The sequence below is a fragment of the Plecotus auritus genome, assembly GCF_963455305.1.
Source record: "Plecotus auritus genome assembly, chromosome: 8".
Classification (NCBI taxonomy): domain Eukaryota; kingdom Metazoa; phylum Chordata; class Mammalia; order Chiroptera; family Vespertilionidae; genus Plecotus; species Plecotus auritus.
The window spans coordinates 27690558-27710329 of record NC_137782.1 but is presented as its reverse complement, the minus strand read 5'-3'; the positions used below and the strand labels follow the sequence as shown (position 1 = coordinate 27710329).

General features: G+C 44.9%; 1 protein-coding gene across 1 annotated transcript in view; it reads right to left on the bottom strand.

Moving 5' to 3' along the window:
• The window catches only part of EYA2 (EYA transcriptional coactivator and phosphatase 2), a 219510-nt gene that overhangs the window by 46646 nt on the left and 153092 nt on the right, over positions 1-19772 (bottom strand). Inside the window, exon 9 of the mRNA XM_080684634.1 lies at positions 17253-17336. Within this exon, the coding sequence (XP_080540760.1) occupies positions 17253-17336 (84 nt within the window). The remainder of the gene's footprint in view (positions 1-17252; positions 17337-19772) is intronic.

Genomic DNA, 19772 nt, shown 5'->3' with positions numbered 1-19772 from the left:
CAAAAATAAATGCCTCATTTAAAACGGTTGAATATCTATTTTTAGTGAAATGAATGATCCACTGAATGAAATTACGCTTCCATCCTTGGAAGAACTGATAAACAACTGCCATGAAAACTCAGCCCTGATTCTTGTCCCAGGTCTCAGGCTGGCTTTCCTTTCTACAACCGCTGGGCTTCGGGAGGATAAAGGTGGGCCCGGGGGTGGGAAAGATCTCCCCTTACTGCCTCTGAGCATTTGTGCTTTCATTTCCTGGACTTGATATGGAAAAGCAAAGTTCTCTTGTTAAATCCTCACTCTTCACTGCCCTCCTCCCTGCCCCAATGCCAGGAATGGCTGTATGGAAACCAGACACCTTGGCCGAGATTGGAAATCAGATCACTTTAGCCGACCCTAGAGGGCCCCAAATCCCTTCTTTGCTTCCCCCACTCCCCTCCCCACACACTTACTGGTACCCCTGTAACTTTTTTAGGATGTCATCCTAGGAGTCAAAAGGAGGTGTGATATGGAAAGACCATTTTAGTAACCAACCTTAGGGCCTCTCTGGGTCCGTTAATGGTATCAGATGCAATGTTTCCAAAGCAAACTTCCAGAAAGAACCCGACCGACCGACCAACCACCCAACGGAGCAAACAAGAAGCAGAAGACAACTCGATGTAAACGCCGTCTGGTTCTCACAGTGACCGCGGCCAGCTGCTTCCAGGTCCGTGTCGCCTTTATCAGGGCTGTCTCAGGCGGAATGCCATGGGCAGTCCTTTGAGATGAGGACAGGCAAGCCCAGTCTCTACTCCCAGATGCTTGAGTTCTGACACCCTGCCCATTAAGCTCCCTCCCAGTCCTAGTCCTCCGAGCAGGCCCAGTCCCCGGGTGAGCCCGCCGGGGCTGTTTGCTTCTTTTTCCTGCTCCAAATGCAGCTCTGAGCGCTCCCAGGAAGGGAAGGTTTTGGTGGCTCCCAAGAGGCACCGGGAGATTCCTGATCACTTCTCAGCACGAAGCTTCTGGAATGACGGACTTCGTTTTAACCCTGCTTCGTGCTCCTCATGAGGCCTTGGTGAAGGAAGCTGGTATAGCAAGCAGAGGTAGGTGTTGGGAATTGGGACGCAGTTGTCAAATAGTCCTGTGCCAGCAAGGTCATCCATGGCTAATGTTTGGGTGAGAACTGTTAGCTCCTTAGATGTGTTTCTGAAAAACTTCTGGTGGCCTGGTGAACAGTCTAAATCACTAAGATAATTAATTATTTTTAAAGATGCGGTTTGGCCCAGTCTTTACGGGGTCTGATAGGTGAGCACATTAATATTGCTTTTGTGTGCTTATAAAATGTCTCTAGAATGAGAAATGTGAGTGTTCAATAAATCCGGGATTTTCAGCCGCGGCACAGTTGACATTTGCGCCAGATCTTTCTTCACTGAGACTGTCCTGTGCACTGTAGGGTGTTTAGCAGCCTCCCTGGCCTCTACCCACTAGATGCCAGCAGCACCCTTCACCCAGTGACAACCCAAATGGTCCCTAGACATTGTCACAGGTATTAGGGAAGCAAAATTGCACATCCCCCCCACCAACCCCCCGCCCACACACACACTGGAGAACCACTGCTCTAAATGATTAAAATAATGAAAAGGCTTGAGCCTTAGTGTCCATCAATCAACTTTGTACTTACAGAGTGGGCAACCTTATTAATGAAACTGACTTTCTAACTAAGTGATGAGTTAAAAAAAAACCTGAATCTGTCAACCAGCTGAGTGGAAGAAGCTGTTTTCCTGTCTCGCTGTGAGACCCTCGCTGCACGGAGACCTGTCTGCAAGCCCAGCTCTGCCCTTCCTGCTGGAAGGTGGGTGACTGGGCAAGTCGCTGTGCCCGTTTCCTCGCCTGTACCGTGTGGGCAGCTGTAGCATTCCCTCCTAAAGTGAGGGGGAGAGCAGGTGAGCTGATGTATTACGGAAAGCACGGCAGTGGGTGTGGGCTCAGAGCTAGTCGTCCGGGGGGTGAGTCCTTATTCACAGAACAACTTCTTCTTGGGGGCTCCTCAGCACTTGCACTTGGCTGTCCTTTTCTCAGGTACTACCTGAAGGCAGGTCAGGGGATCACTGCAGGGTTGGAGCTCGGCTTGGCATGTTTCCATCTGGCCCTTCCTCCTCATCTCAGCGCCCAGACTGCCGTGAGCCAGGCTTGTGTCTCGGTGGGACCCTGTCTGGGCTTGCAGACTTTTGCTGCAAAGGGCAGACGTGCCCACTCTGGAGCCAGCTCACAAACACAGGCAGCCCGCCACCTGCGCTCGCCTCGCTTTTCTTCTGTGAGTACCCTGCCATCCCAGGACAATGAGCTTCTGCACCTCTCCTGGAATGGAGACCTCTCCCCCCTCCCTCTTAAAGAAAAAACACACAAACACACAAAACCAATCAAAGCCATCATACCATGCAAGCCAACTGGGCCTTTAAAAATATCACTGCCAAGTAGCTGTTTACAAGCTGAACAAATAATTACTCTGCCACAAGGAAGAAAAGTATTAATTAAAGCTATTCATTAAACCAGCCTCCCTATTCTGTGGGGCTTATCTCTTGGAAGTGTCAGCCAGAGGTTAGGGATGGATTAACACACAATGGAGGGCTTTGCCAGTTAAATCTCCTCCTTGTGGTTAGCTTTGAATAATAAAGTTGTCATTAAAAGAGAGAATTTAATGGTTTTAATTGGGTTTAATTACTTGGAAACTCCTGGAAAACAGATCAGCTTGTTTAAAAGAGGAAGACAAGAAAATGATGGTTGTAAAGAAAAAACAGGTTGATTCACATGTTTAAACAGTCAAGATAAAAAACACACAACAACCCAGCCGTTTCATAGAACACAGAAAATAGACCTTAGCTCAGCAAATGGGTCTATTTGTACTAACAAGAATTTTACCAAAAGAGCTGTAAGATCAATCCCATCATTGCTGAATCACAAAAGAGTCAAGCTGACTACAGCTGATAAAATCACGGTCAAATTCAAGAGAACAAAGAAAGATGTCTAAGCAGGTTCCTCTCTGGGAGCTTTACACAAACGCAAACGCTCAGTCTCTCAGGTCGGTTTATCCTTTGAAAAATGTTCTTTCAGCTGGAGGTATGTACCAGCGTTTAAAGCATTTCCTAGGATATACATTTAAAGACAAAAGCAACAAAAAAATAGACACATGGAGCTGCGAATGTAGAGTAGGAAACCAGCTGTCCCCATGTGCCCCAGCTGAGGGGGTTCTTGGGACTTGGGACCTTGAGTGTTTAAAATGTGAAAGTTCCAGACAGACCCAGATGAGATGATCACCCTAAACGCCCAGGACCAGGGGGCACTGCAGGGCATGGAGTTTACAGAAGTTCATACCAAGTGCCTAGAACAGAGCCTGACACTCAGCAAGCCCCTGTTGAGTCTGTCCAGCACCAACACTCCTCAACACGGTGAGTCTTCAGGGAACCTTCAGCATGCCTTTCACGGAGGGGGCATTCTTACACAAGCAGCAACACGCTTCCAAAGCTGCAGTTCTTTAAAAGACTTTTATTTATTTATTCATTCATTATTATTGATAATATTTATCCATTTAGTCTACAAAAGCTATTTACTGTGTATCAGGCACAGTATCAAGCACTTCACATGTATTAGCTCATTTAAACCTCCCCCACAGATCCTGTGAGGTAAGTATCATTGCTATTAGACCCATGTTACACAGGTGGAAACTGACACAGGGAGGCACAGTGACTTGCCTGAGGTCACTGGCTGGGGCATGGAGCTGGCTGTGAAGCTGAGCAGTCTGGCTCCAGAGCCCATGTTATAAACCTTCTCTATAAAGGGCCAGACAGCAAATATTTTAGGCTCTGTTGCCCATACGATCTCTGTCACAACTACTCAACTCTGCTGTTGTAGCAAAAAAGCAGTCGTAGATAATATGTAAACAAAAGGGCATGGCTGTGTTCCAATAAAACTTTATTAAAAAAAACAAACAGGTGGCGTGCCAGATTTGGCCCACAAGATGGATGTAGTTTGCCAGCTGCTGGTGTAGACCATTATGCTAACTGGCTCCTTGCTCTCAGACAAGAAAGTCTCTTGCCCCATGGAGCTTGCATTCTCTTGGAGGGGGAGGGCCGGGAAAAACTAAGACACATTTCAGACAGTGACAGGTGCTCTGAAGAAAATGAGACATGAGTATTGCTGGGGGGGGGGGGGGGGAGAGAGAGAGACAGAGAGAGAGAAAAAGAGAGAGGGAGGAGAGGGAGGCACACAGTGAATGTGTCTGTGTTTGTATGTTTTACAGAGGACTACTAGAGAGGGGTGGTCAGGGAAGTTCCCAATGAGGAGGTGACATCAGAGCAGAGACCCAAATGAAACAAAGGTGCCAGCCAGGGGAAGGAACAGCCAGTGCGTGCAAAGGCCTGAGGCAGGGACAAGCTTTGTGTGTTTGAGAAGCACCCCCACAGTGTAATGTCTGACATGGGGAGAAACAGGGTTAGACTGAAAGTTTTGAACTTGGGGGCCTTGTGATTGGCTGTGGTCAGCCCGGATGCAGAGGGGCTTAGAATCGCCTCTGGAGTTCTGGGTCTGTTTCCTTCTCTGCCACTTGCTAGCTTGGTAGTCTTGGCCTCAGTGTCCTTCTGGGTAGAATGATGATCTCCATGTCTACCTTGTAGTTTTGTCTTGAGGACCAAGGATATGACTCATGACCTAGTGCCATACATGTGGGGAGAGATTTATAGTTTTTATCCCTATAATTGAAGGTGTCTGGGTATGGCTTATATACTACTAACTGAAAGTCACCGTGAAAGTAAATACTTTTTTTTATTTAGCTCTAGACACATAAATTTGACAATGGACGAAATGGACCAGTTCCTCGAAAACCACAACTACTAAAACTCACCCAGGATGAAACAGCTACAAGTATGAAAGAAACTGAATTCACAGTTAAAAACCTCCAAAAACAAAGTCTCCAGGCTCAGATGATTTCACTGGAGAATTTTACCAAACGTTTCTAGAAGAATTAGCACCAGTTCTCCACGATTTTGGCCGGAAAAGAAAAGAGGAGGCCACGCTTCACAACTCATTTTATACGGCCGGCATTTCCCTAACACCAAACCAGCTGAAGAGAACCTAAAAAACACACGAACAAACAAAAACACCCCAATTTTTAAAGTAAAAAAATGTTCATTTTTTACCGGCTCTGGGAAGTTTGTACTCCTTCAGCAGTTCCCACGGTGTTTTTGGGAAACAGACGATTCTCAGACTGGTCTTTTGAGGTCAGTGGGGCAGCAATGGTTATTTCAGTTTTACAGATGAGCAAACCTCTAGCTAGATAGTTCCAACCTATTTTCACCAGCTCAAAGAGAAACTCCATATCCCCGAGGCATATCTCTACGGCTTTACCTGTTCTGGACATTTCATATGAATAGAACCACACAACCTCTGAACTTGCATGTCTGGCTTCTTTCACTTAGCATAATGTTTTTGGGGTCTGTCCGCATTGTAGCTCAAATCAGAACTTCATGCCTTTTTACAGCTGGAAAACATTCCATTGTATGAATACCCTACGATGTGTTTATCCATTTATCCATGGATGGATTTTTCCAAAGAGATTCTTAAATTGCATATTTCTACTTTGAATTAGGCCCGCTCAGGGGAATGTGCATGGGAGTGTCCCCCTCACCCTGCCATCAGAAAGGCCTACAGATTCACTAATTCACAGAGGAAGTATGGGAAGCAGGCATGGTGTGTGTGTGTGGCGGGGGCGCGGCGGGGGAGACCTCCTATTTCCCCTAAGACAACCACCTTGACACCTCCTACCATCCAGGGAGCAACACCCTCATCACCAGAGGCTCGCGGGATTTCCAGCGATCTTTGGACAGCTCAAGAGCCCTATTGTTGGGCAATAAGTACCGTAGACAGTGCAGGTGAGGCGCTGGGGGAGACAGCTTCTCAACCTGCTTAGTTAAGTGTGAAGGAAAATTGTTCCCATTATTTAGGTTCGTAGGGTGCCTGGGATATTTTTTCACCACTTAGCATTGTGAGCGGCAACCCCTATATTTACAGAAGACAAAAGAGCTTCTCACTCTACCCCAACCGGCAATTTGTTGTAGGTTTTGCATAGGAGACTTAAATCCCTCTTATTACTATCATTTTTTCAGATGCCCTTCAGCATTCATTGAAGGGTGGGACTAAGAGAAGGGGTGGAAAAAGTTGGCAAAAGACGCCTGGGGAAGCAGTTGGCATGTGTTAGATTTGTGGGCGGAAAATGAGAGCACTCGGGAGCCTTAACTAGCCCGAAACTCTCCACCTAAGATGAGTGATTCTGCGAGGTCTCTCTCCAAGCAGCAGTGAGCACGGGCCTTCAAAGGCAGTCTCTGCTAATGAGCACTTTCCTGACAACCCCAAACCATCTCTAAAATATATTTTATGTTGGAAATAATCCTTTAATGATCTAAAATATATAAGCAGAAGCACTTGGCATGGAAGCCCCCTGGCTCAGGGAAGCGCTATTACAGGGGATTAAATCTACAAAGGGTCGCCCCCTACCCCCCAGCCCGTGGCCCCTGCAACTGTCATTCACCTCTAGGACATCTTTCAAAGCTCCAGCCTCCTCCTCAGCCACCCCTGCCAGAATAACAACTGCAGATGTCTGCTTCTTGCCCTTACTGGATGGAAAGAAGTGACGAGTTAAGTCACCATCCCTAGTCCTACAAAGCAAATAATCATTGCTGGAGAGGGCCAATCAAAGCCATCATTTCTTTATTAGCCACAAAGACTAAATGCCTTTTACTTAACGGAAAAAGAACTGGGGGTGGGGAGGGGGAGATTTAAATACAAGGTTTAACCCCCAGTGGGGGAAAGAAATCTCCGACTTCCTCAGAAAATCCTTTCCAAATTGTATTCATCTTGACTTAATCCACATCTACCGAGTGAATTAGGCAGTATTTATTTTGAAAATCTATTTTATAGAGTTCCAAGGACTCTGTTTTCCTTGGGCAGGGCTGGAGGCCGCGGCAAGGGAGGGCCCGGCCAGGCCTGAAATGTCCAAGGTGCTCGCCTCACATGGCTAACACAAGGTAAATAAACACAGCTGAGCCCGGAGAAGCGGGAAGGTTTTCTCATTAAAGAAATAAAATAAACAGATGTCCTTAAGCACTTTGGCTTGTGTTTTGTCAGAGGATGGAAAGCTCTGGATGGCTGAGGGCAGAAGTGAATTAGAGCTGCATCTCAAGGTAGACGGGGAAGAAAGAGAAGGAAAGACTGCGGTCCTCTGAATTAACTAATAGTCCTCCAGAGAGGGCACTTTTGATTTGAACCTTAGCAACTTCTACAAATAGTTTTTAACTGCAGGGTCATAAAAGTATTTTTTTTTTTTTTAATTTCTTCTCAGTTTGTAAAGCAGTAACGGACAGGCCAGGCTGTGTATCGCCAACTGGATCTGATTACATCCCGATGGCACTGTGCTGGGGATTGGATTCTGGAATCCGAGCCGGGACCCTGTAATAACACGGCTGAGGAATGGTTCCGGGGAGGACTGGCTGAGCGCAGGGTCACAGGGGCCAAGCTCTGGCCGGGCGCTCCCTACCCAGCCTCTCCTAGGTGCACGGGAGGCTGGCTGGATCCATGGGAAAAGCTGTCACCAGGTGAATTCATGGCTTACATCTCACTTCACAGACTAATATGTGAAGGAATCACCTGGAGGTCAAGTTTACATGTCCATCCTAGTTCAGTACCTCTGCAATGGGACCCGAGACTGCATGTCTAGCAGATGCTGGTCCCTGGACCACATTTCCGGAAGCCAGGAGGGCTTGTGTTACCACAGGGGTCTGGCAGGGAGGAGTTTCAGTTCTGATAAGAAATCTGAGCAATCACACCCCCTCGATGTCTTAGTCTGGGTCTCCCCGAAGCATCCCCCAGCCTAGGACTCAGGTGCAAGCAGTTTCCCGGCGAGGCGACTCTGGGAAGCACTGGTGGCAGAGCATGGAAGTAAGGGGGAGAGGAAGGAAGTCAACAAGGGTGGGTGAATGAGCAGGCTGCTGCTGTGGGCAACTGGGGCTCTGTCCCTCTGGGTGACATGTGGGAGACTGTGAAGAACATTCCTGAGTGTCACAGGTACCCAGCCATCATGCCTATGAAAATGGGGAGGCTGCAGGGATAAAGGTGGGGCCTTAACTATGCTGCTAACTGAAAATTCAATCCCAGCATGTTTATTTATTTATTTTATTCCAGAGAGGAAGGGAGAGGGAGAGAGAGAGAGATAGAAACATTAATGATGAGAAAGAATCATTGATCAGCTGGCTCCTGCATGCCTCCTACTGGGGACTGAGCCCGCAACCTGGGCATGTGCTCTTGACCAGAACCGAACCTGGGACCCTTTGGCTTTGGGACCCTGAGCCAAACCGGCTAGGGCTATTAGCAATGATTTTAGAATTCAAGAAAATTCCAGGGGACACAACTAAACCTGTGTTCAGGCTAAAGCTAACCCTGGATTGCCAGTTTGAAACTAATCTCTTCAGATTGAGCAGGGCACCTGGCCCTTTAAAAGTATGACACAGAAGGAAGTCCTGGAAAGGATTCTGCTCAGTAGACAACAAGGGTCACCTGGCCGGATCCCAGGTCCTCCACCTGCTAAAGTGTCAGTGGCCCCAAGCATCGAGGAGCCACTTGTTAAACACTCCACAGCCTCTGCTGAGCCCTGCTGTGGGCTGAGCTCTGGATGAGGCCAGGCCAGATGGCACGCAGCATCTCGGCTCTGGAGAGACGCTGACAGGCCTCTGTGTTGTCACAGTGTGGAGACCTGTTCCTTCGAGGGCAGGTACCCTGGAATCTCTTTTCTGCCATGCTTGCAATCACACACGCTGAAAAGTCCCTATCCACAAGCTATTTATTTATTTGTGTATTCAACAAATATTTGTCAAGTGAATGTGCCAGGCACTGCTGGGTGCCAGGGGATGAAGCTATGGACACATCAGACCCAATCCCTGTGCTCCTGGAGCTCACAGGCCAAGCAGAAGGGTTTATTCCAGAGCCTCTTATTTTCTACCCCAGTCCATTCCTGAGACTCCTGGGGGTGCAGCTTAGATACATAGTTAAGAGTAGTGGGCCACATCCTAACTTTCATTCCTTCCCAGCTGGGTAACCTTGGCTGACTCACTCCACCTCGGAGCCTCAGCTTCTCCGCAAATGGGCATAGTAGGAGAAACCATGCCTCATAGGTTTGTGGTGGGGATTCAATGAGAGAGAGGTGTAAGGCTCAGAGCAGTCCTAAAGGAATCTTGCCACACGGTTGTCTGTGCTGGTGGGGAGTTAGCGGAGCCTGGTGTCCTTCCTGTGGGGGCTGCGGATAAGTAAGACATGGAACGCTGGGTTCAGAGCAGCAGTTTCTCAATAGCAGCATGATGGACATTGGGGGCTGGATAATTCTTGGTTGTGGGGACCATCTGTGTGTGGCGGGACATGGAGCAGCATCCCTGGCCTCCACCCACTAGATGCCAGCAGCACTCCCCTAAGACGTGACAACCACAGATGTTTATGACACTGCTAAATGTCCTATGGGGCTACATCACCTCCAGCTGAGAACCACTGAGCTGGGCTTGTGGCAATGTGGAAGCATCTAGAACAGTGGTTCTCAACCTTCCTAATGCCGAGACCCTTTAATACAATTCCTCATGTTGTGGTGACCCCCAACCATAAAACTATTTTCGTTGCTACTTCATAACTGTAATTTTGCTACTGTTATGAATCGTAATGTAAATATCTGTGTTTTCCGATGGTCTTAGGCGATCCCTGTGAAAGGGGTCGTGACCCACAGGTTGAGAACCGCTGTCAGGGGTCGCCTAAGACCATCGGAAAACACAGATATTTACATTACGATTCATAACAGTAGCAAAATTACAGTTATGAAGTAGCAATGAAAATAATTTTATGGTTGGGGGTCACCACAACACAAGGAACTGTATTAAAGGGTCCCGGCATTAGGAAGGTTGAGAACCACTGATCTAGAACCACCGTGCAGAGGGGGAAACGTGAGAAGCACAGGGTACTTAAATAATGCCATTGACATACGTGACAAGTTAATGCACACAAAAGAAAAATTCAAGTTTTACAGGAAAGCAAACAAGAAGCTACACATTAAACCATGGAGGGGGCGGGGGGAGCACAAGTGGCTCTAAAAGGAAATACACCCACCTGTTCTAGTGGAACAAGAAGGGGCCCTATGTGGACAAAGGATGTGAATAACTGTGTCTGCCTTTCAGGCCCAGCTTATTAAGAACATTCACAGCAGAGCACTTGGCATATAGTGAACATGCAAAAAAGGGGAGAATTTGTCCAACAGGAATTTGCTAGTTGGCAATAGAGTGAGAAGAGATCAGGTCCCTTCAGAGGGAGACCATGGACAGAAAACAGAACATCCTTGTAGCCTAGGGGGTGAGAATAAGGAATCACGTTGCATCTGTGGTTGGTTCTGCCTTCAAAATATATCTGCTTTAAAGGACACTATAAATAAAGTGGAAAGAAAAGCTACAGAATGTGAGAAAATATTTGCAAATTGTATGTCTGATAATGGACCGGTATCCAGAATATATAAAGAACCCTTACAACTCAACAATAAAAAGACACACTAAAAAATGGGCAAAGGATTTGAATACTATAGCTATTTCTCCAAAGAAAATATTACAACTGGCCAATAAGCAACAGAAAACATCATTAGTCAGTCCACATAATTAGTCATTAGAGAAATACAAATCAGAATTACAATGAAATACCACTTCACATCCACTAAGAGGACTATAACCAAAAAGGCAGACAATAACAAGTGACGGTGAGTATGTGGAGAAACTGGAGCGCTTACACATTGTTTATGGGAATGTAAAATGGTGCAACTACTCTGGAAATCAGTCTGGCAGTTCCTCAAAATGTTAAACCTCGAGTTACCATATGACCCCGCAATGCTACTTCTAGGTATACACCGAAGAGCATTGAAAATGTATGTCCACACAAAAACCTGTACACGAATGTTCACGGCAGCGTTGTTCATAACAGCCAAAAGTGGCAGCAGCCCAACTGCCACGTGATGAATGATGGACAAAATGTGGCAGAATGGAAAATTATGTGGCAACAAAAAGGAAGCAAGTACTGTGCATCTACAACATGGATGGCCACGGAAAACATTATGCTACGTAAAAGCAGCCTCACACAAAAGACCACATAATGCAGGATTCAATTCACACACAATGTCCAGAAGCAGCAAATCTATATAGAGGGGAAGATCAGTGGTTGTCAGGGGCTGTGGGGAGGGGGAAATGGGGAATGTTTATTAATTGATATGGGTTTCATTTTGGGTGATGAAAACGTTTTAAAATTAGACAGTGGTGATGGTTGCACAACTCTGAATATACTAAAAGCCACTGAATTGTACACATTAACACAGTAAATTCATGGTATGTGATTATATCTCACTAAAGCTGTTATTAAAAAAACACACACAACTGGGTCTGGAATTGAGTTTCCAATTGGTACTGAGCTGTCTGGAAGGCAAGTTACAAAGAAGGAGCCTGGGCCGAGCCACTGTGAAGCCCAGGACTGCTGAGCAATCCCTCTCAGAATCCTGGCCACAGGCAGAGACTCCTGACCACCTTGCCTTTGCCTGATCTCAGCTGGAAAAAACAGAGTTCAGGGACAGGGCGGGAGGAGGAGAGGTCAGAAAAGAAGTGGCAGTTTCTGGCTACGCCAGCTCTCCAGGGAACTCCTAATGGATCCACAGCATGTGGGAAGGTACAGACACCAAAGGGATGCTCTGGCTCTGAGAACGGGGTAGGCAGAAATGGAAAGGAAGTGGAGAGATGACAGCCTCGAGCAGCACATGCTCTGACTGGGAACAGGAAGAGAGCCCGGTTTCTGTTTTAAAACTCAAACATTCTGTTTTGAATCATTCCTTAATCATTTTAGGTCTGTTGGTCTGACTTCCCTAAGTAAACAGTGAGCCACCCCTTTGGCTGGGACCACAATTGATATGATTTCTGCTTCCTGTACAGTTCTCAACACAATGGCCACAGGCAAATGGCATGGATGTACAGGGGTCTTCGACTTCAGAGCCAATTCTGGACCTCCATAGTCTTCACTCTCTTCTGGAAAGAGCACTTCAGTTTCTTTTGGGGGACCACTCCTTTTCACAGGGTTCATTTGGTTGGGATGGAGCTGACCTGATTCTCTACTCTCTCCTTGCCAGAAATGGGCTGTTGATCTAGGCTTGCCAATCAGAGGTTGGTGAATGGATGGACATTTGACCCAGTTTGGGCCAGTGAGATTTGAGCCTGAGAGTTGTGCTGGAATTTGGGAAGTAGAAGGTCTCCTTTTTAAGTTGGGATTGCTGAGAGGGAGCCACTATATGAAGAAAGTTGGCTGAGGGGTGCAGAAACACTAAACTCTGAGAATATTGCTTGAGCTCCTGGATCCAGCTCAACCTGAATCCCATATACCCCTGGAATTTTCATTTCTTGTGATCCAGTAAGTTTCCATTGTAGCCTAAATACTCCATTCTTCACACTGAGAGTCCTGATTGATACTAGCTATTGTTTTTTCTTTTAATTTTTAAAATTTTATTTTTATTGTTGATAATACTAGATATTAATAATAAGCTCCACATGGCTGCAGCTACTGGAAAAGCACAAAGAGAAAGAGCTATGGGCCAAAAGTCAAGGCCAAGTATTTTAGCTCTGTTATGAATACCCTGACTATACAATCTCCCTGTGTCTCAGTTACTCTGTCTGCAAAATGGGGCTCACACTCTCCTGTTCCTCTCGATCTTCTATAATTCTATGACTTTCAAGGTTATAGTCCAGACTTCTCTTTGGATCTTCAGACCCGCAAATCCAATTGAAAAGAACTTTTGAACAGCACTGATTTTATTTTTCCACAATATTTTTCTTTCATTGTTCTTCCTCTTATTACATGGTACTTTGTGCTGAAAACTGCTAGTTGTCTTCCAATATCAATTCTTCCTTTCTCCCTCTGAGAAAAATAGCCTCTAAATTTTAATGGGGCATATGACTAGACTACACGTCTCAGACTCCCTTGCAGCTAGGTGTGGCCATCTGATAAAATTCCAGCCAATGGGATGTGAGTAGAAATGATATGTGTAACTTCTGGGTCTGGCCTTTAAAGAGAGGGACAATAAAATAAAACAAAATGAAATGAAAGATAGAGGGGTGAACTCCCCTTTTCCTCTTCCCCTTTCTAACTGGCTAGAATCCAGACACAGAGTGACCTATGTCTTACCTTGGCAATGAGGGCAATGCTCCAGGGATGGCAGAGAGTAAGACAGAAGTTCCCTGGTGCCCTATAGCAGCCTTACCAGCTTGAACTGCTACACCTGTTAGGCTAGGGCTGTGGTCGGCAAACTGCGGCTCGTGAGCCACATGCGGCTCTTTGGCCCCTTGAGTGTGGCTCTTCCACAAAATACCATGGCCTGGGCGAGTCTATTTTAAAGAAGTGGCGTTAGAAGAAGTTTAAGTTTAAAAAATTTGGCTCTCAAAAGAAATTTCAATCGTTGTACTGTTGATATTTGGCTCTGTTGATTAATGAGTTTGCCGACCACTGGGCTAGGGGAATTTTCTATCTTGTTTAAGCCACAGTTATTTTGAATCTCTCTCAGGGTTGCTGGATTTAGTAAATAAAAAATACTCATTTCTCACCTAAGAAAGAGATGGAGGAGGGAGGGGGGAATTCTACAAGAGTAATGAAGATGGCACAGGACACCTAGGGGCTCCAATAGCTTCTCACCTCAGTTTTCCCTGTACATCCTGAGAGCACAAGGAGGCAAGTGAGCCTGAAGTCTGACTCTTATTCTGTCCTGGAGCCTCAGTTTCTCTTTATGTACTATGAAGACTAATTGGGCATGATGGTCTCCTAGGTCAGTGGTCGGCAAACTCATTAGTCAACAGAGCCAAATATCAACAGTACAATGATTGAAATTTCTTTTGAGAGCCAACTTTTTTAAACTTAAACTTCTTCTAACACCACTTCTTCAAAATAGACTTGCCCAGGCCGTGGTATTTTGTGGAAGAGCCACACTCAAGGGGCCAAAGAGCCTCATGTAGCTCGCGAGCCGCAGTTTGCCGACCACTGTCCTAGGTCCTTCCAGCTCTGACATTCTGTGGTTCTGTAATTCTAGGATGAATGTTGAAATTCAGATGCTAGCCCTAGCTGGTTTGGCTCAGTGGATAGAGTGATGGCCTGCGAACTGAAGGGTCCCAGGTTCGATTCCTGTCAGGGGCATATGCCCGGGATGCTGGCTTGATCGCCAGGGTGGGGCATTCAGGAGGCCAATCAATGATACTCTCTCATCATTGATGTTTCTATCTCTCTCTCCCTCTCGCTTTCTCTCTGAAATCAATAAAAAATATATATTTTTAAAAAGACATGTTCACTCAAAAATGATATGTCATTAAAAAAAAAGAAGGAAATTCAGATGCTAATGGGGCCAGCAGGGCCCCATAAACAAATTAAATAGGTCGGGTTGGGGCTGTGGATGGGCTGGAGAGCATACGGCCTGATAATAAGGCAGTTGCTACTCTGCTCCTGCTGATAGCTGCCTTTGGGAATGTAGGATTGACAGACTTTCTAATTTTTCAAGAAGAGCTAGAAATCTAGATTGTTTTGGTCTGTGCAGTCTCCTGATTTTTAAGTGTTGGCAACAAATTCACATTTTTCCAAGCACTCTAGAGACCAAACTAAAAATGTCTGCAGGCTGAATTTGGCTGGCAGCCATCAGTTAGAAGTCTTTTGTTTTGATATTATTTTCCTTCCTTCCTTCCTTTATTCAACAAATATTTATTTGATGCCCACTATGTGGGGGGCACTGTTCTATGCCCTGGGGATAAAGCAACAAACAAAACAGGAGAAAGAGTGCCTGTCGTCACACAGCTTTCATTCTAGAGAATCATGCTGATTCATTCATGCCACAAATATTTATTGAGCAATTCTGGACCACGCATTGACTTGTTGGGTTGATAAAATAATGTTCATGGTCCCTGCCCTCACAGTACATATATCCTAGGAGGGATAAAGACAGTAAGTATAGAATTATAATTATAAATGAAAAATACAGTGATGGGGAGAGATGCAATTTAGATGGAAAGTCCTCTTGGAGGAACTGAAAAGATAAATAAGATTTGACCTTGTAAAATAACTTTATAGATATAGCAAAGGCTTCTAATGTGCCTCTTTCCCATGTCCCCTCAGTCGTCACCATTCCTGGACATGCAAAGGCTTTCCTTGCCCTCAACCCATGATAGAAGGGAACCTGTGGATAAATATCCCAGCACCCTCATTCTTTGGGTGAGTCAACTCTGCGGGTTCCTAGTGGAATTGAACCCCAGTTACCATAGTAACTATTTATGCACACTACATGGGCTACCTCATTTCCTCCCTCTGCATCGGATGTCTCTTGGAATCCACCCCCAAATAAACGAGCTGCACTCATTTGTCTGAGGCTCTGTTTCTGGAAGAAGTCCAGCAGATATGGGCGAGAACGTGGCAGGTTCAAGGACAGAAAGCAACTCAGGACGAGTAGGAGGAGATGGGGCTAGAGAGTGGGGCAAGAGCCAGCTCCTGAAGAGCCCTGGCGGCTGGGGTTAGGGCTTGTCAATGGGGAGCCCACTGATGGCTTTTCAGTAGGGGGAGTGATAGGACCAGGCTTGTGTGGGGGGCTGTGAAGGGCAAGAGTGGGAGCTGGGAGACCAGATAGCTGGAGGTGAAGGTAACTGGGATTAGGTGTTAGGGTTGGAGAGGTAGTTGGCAATGAGGAATCATATGGACCAGGTGGCATGGGGTTTTGAAAGCAGCTCTTTCCTGGCTTTGTCCCTGTCTTGAGGGAGCCCACAATTTGGTTTAAGAAGTGGTGGTGGGACACAGACACAAAAATCATCCTTAAGATGACAAAGCCCTATACAATTCCCGAGAACCGATTGCTGCACAAGGTGTGCAACTTCAGAGTGGGCTATCTCTAAGGGCAAGAAGAGTGAAGGAATGCTTTTTTGACTTGACCCGGTTGAGTGTGGGTAGAAAACCCATACAACACCCAGACCTAGAGAGCAACTCACTACAGCAGCCCCTTGGAACAGCCCCACTTTTGGCAATGGTGGCCAACTCCACTCGGGTGTTTTTTTTGCAGCTCTTGACTCTGCCCTCCTCTACCTAACCTGTGCATAGACCAAACATGCATGCCGGATTTCCCGCAGGCACTGCTAGACATATTAACGGCATTCCTACAACCATAAGAGATTTCTGCACCACCAACACCATTTTTATATTCTTTACAACATAATGGCAGACGATAAATCTATCTTGCTAATTGCACATCCAGCTTGTTATACCTCTCATAAAAACACGAGCAGCTGGAAAAGCCATGAGGTGATGTCAAATCATATTCCTGGTCTCTAAACAGAAACAGAAATATTTTCCAGGCGCTGGCGAGTCTCATAGTTCCTACCCATGCGTGGAAGCAGCTGCCAATAGGTCGTTCACCCCGGATGAGATGGGAACTCACCAGTCCTCGGAAGCTCCACCCTTCCACCCCCACCTGTCTCCCTGTAGAGATGGCAGACATCCGGTGCATCCACATGTGGTTTGTTGGGAAGCCCACAGGGTGAATGCAAAGAATCAGCAGGGTTTGGGTGTTAGCAATTGGGCCCATTTTTGCATTCTTCAAGTGGTTTCAATGCTTCTTTCATTCACCACCAATCAGCCGACAGCAATTGCCCAGAATTCTAAGGGAATGGTTCCCCAACATAATTTGTCAAGGATACATTTGCAAAGCTGTTGCTAAGTTCCATGCTGGAGCTGACAAAATGCCTCCCCCTCATCTCAGAAAAACGGAAGGAAAATTAAATTCATCTACTGGAGACACTAAGATAAACAACAGGGAAGAAGAAAAAGATTTCACCTCCTTTTATTGAAAGCTAGGATTACTGGTTTGGGCTGCAGCGTATCCTCTTAGAAAGAAGGTAGCCAATGACTATGAGCTTATATCTTATCAAGTGAGTTGGTGAATGCTTCATGTGTTGGAAGAAAAGGCATGGGAGACAACAGAAGGGGAAGCTAATTAAATTTTCACATGTCAAGGGAAAATTCCGTAGGCTTTCTCCAACATAGGCAGACCCAAAGGGCCTGCTTTTGTTAGAGAAGCTGCCTCATAAACTGCCCCCACAATTCCCTGGACAAATCAGCTGCACACAAGTCATGTTGGAAAAAAAGACAGACAAATGGATTCTTACCTTCCCGTATCTGGATGCAAAAGTCCCCGTGAGTAAGGAGTGAAAAATAATTATTGTCTCATCCAAGTCCCACACGAACACACGCTGTGATAAAAAGAGAGGAAGAGAATGGAGACAAATGGACTCACTTGCGTCTGACTTAATGTCTGCAGGAAGTAATTCCCTGGAGGAAAAAGAAGTCTTGAAAAACATTATCTTTAAGTTATAAAACATTCGACCTACTGATGTGTCCTTACGTCCCCATCCAACCTCAGCTGTGTAAAGAGTATGCTGATGGCCAAGTTTTGGGATCCTCTCAACCCAGTCAATGCCAGAAACCAAGAAGCCCGTTCTTGCCTTCCACATAAAAGCTCAAAAAAGGAAAAGTTCAGCCCAGAAATAGCAATAAAGATCATATAGCTCGTTTGACAAAATGAAATATTAGCATTTTACATTCACAGCTCACCATAAGTCCAACTACTTCTGACCATTTCTCTTTTTAGCAATTCTGTTGGTTAACTCTAAATAACATACTTATATCTTTGTTTATTGATGTGCCAACTTTAGACAACATTTTTAACTTGGCAATCTGAAAGATTTGGGTTTATTTCCCCCCATATATGAATGCCTCTATTTTCCATTCCATCAGCTTTGGATATTCTTCCTTGGCTAAAACAGTAAATCCAATATGAAGATATGAATATTGGAGTCCCTAGCCTTTCCCCTACTTCCTCCCCTCTCAATCAGCTTTTGCCTTACTTCAGCATTGTCAGTGTGGATAAACTGGTTTGTGCATTTGGTTTAATAAGTACACTTAAGGCTTCTCTGCTCTGTCTATATGTTGCTTTTACAAGTTGGTAACCAGTAAAGAGCACTCACATCTTGTGAAGACTGTTCACTGCAAAGCCAAGTAATATACTAGAATTTCACTTCATTCTCTATGGGTCAAATGTTCTAACTCCAGAGCCAAGATTGTTCTTACCATCAAGGTCATAGTCTCCTTTTTTTGCACTCCATCCAATTAAAATGATGCCATCTCTCAGTTTGTTCACATAGGAATCATACCTGTTAGATATAACTGTTTGTTTTTGCTGGAGTTTATTAATTGCCTTTATTTTTTCTCATTTCTATTAATGTGCCTTCATTAGAATCTCAAATTCAGCCACACCCTCGGTATCGAAGTTGTCCATCCTCCATGACAGAATACTCTAATATGGTGTGGATCATTTTAGCTTGCTGCATAGCTAGCATGACTGTTATTTCTGGGTCAAATCTGCTGTTTCCTAGATCCCAAATCTTTTTCTTGCTTTTCTTTCTTGTTGTGCTTGAGTATATCTTTGAGTTTCTTCTTCTGAAAGGGTTCATGGAAAATAATTTTCCAGAATTCTTGCATATCTGGTGATATCTTCATTTTGCTTTACAGTTCCTGTGGGTACAGAATTCTAATAGGAAAACAATGCCCTCTAGTCCTTTGAAAGAATTCCTCAGCTTGTGGTGTCGACTGTGATTGATGAGTAGTCTGATGTTTCATTGGTCCTCACTCCTTTGTAGGTTTTACTTTTTTTCTCTTTAGAATTTTTTTAAAAGGATCTTTTCTTTATACTTGGTATCCTCAAAATCCCATAAAGATATATCTACGCGTGGTCTTTTTTTCATTCATACAGTTCACATTTCCGATCTTATTTCTTTAAATAATTTCCTTCCATCTTTCCCACTGTTCTCTCTTTCTGGAATTTCCAATAGTCAAATTAGACATCCTGAGTTGATGCTGCTTATCTTTAAAAATGTATTTTCTATAATTTTATCCTTTTTGTTGATAGATTTCTTAAACTTTCTCTTCCAACTCTTCTATTAAACTTCTGATTCTTGCTGACATTTAAAAATTTACACTTACTCATTGTTTGTCTTTGAGTGTCCCTTTCCCAATACTTCTGCCTCTTAATTTAAGAATGCAAAATCTTGAATCTTTATTAAGAAAAACAATCAGAATTTTAAACATTTCCTTTCTCTTTCACCTTTCTTGATATTTATTTTATTTATTTATCTTGGACCTTATTTTTCATACTGTTGTCCTAATTTTCCTGGTGATCATTATTTTTAAGAACAAAAGGCCTAGTGATCACTTATATAGCTAGTCTTGGGCAAGGTCAGAATGGGGGACAAATGCACCTGCTAAGTATGCCATTGTCAACGAGCCAAGTTTAAAACCTTTCTGGAGTTCAGTGGCTGTATTTACTTCTTAGCATTTGCCACGCCCTTAAAGATAAAGAGAAGGGTGATATCTAGAAGTAAAAAGGTCAGTTAGTGCAGGGATTTTCAAACAGCAGACCTGCATATTATTTTTGTGAGTTTTTTTTTTTGTCTCGTTATATATTTATGTATATGTATATGCTGGGTCATGATATTAAGTATAGTTCTTACTTTGGGTCATAGTAAAAAAAATGTTTAGCCGAAACCGGTTTGGCTCAGTGGATAGAGCGTCAGCCTGCAGACTGAAGGGTCCCAGGTTCGATTCCGGTCAAGGGCATGTACCTTGGTTGC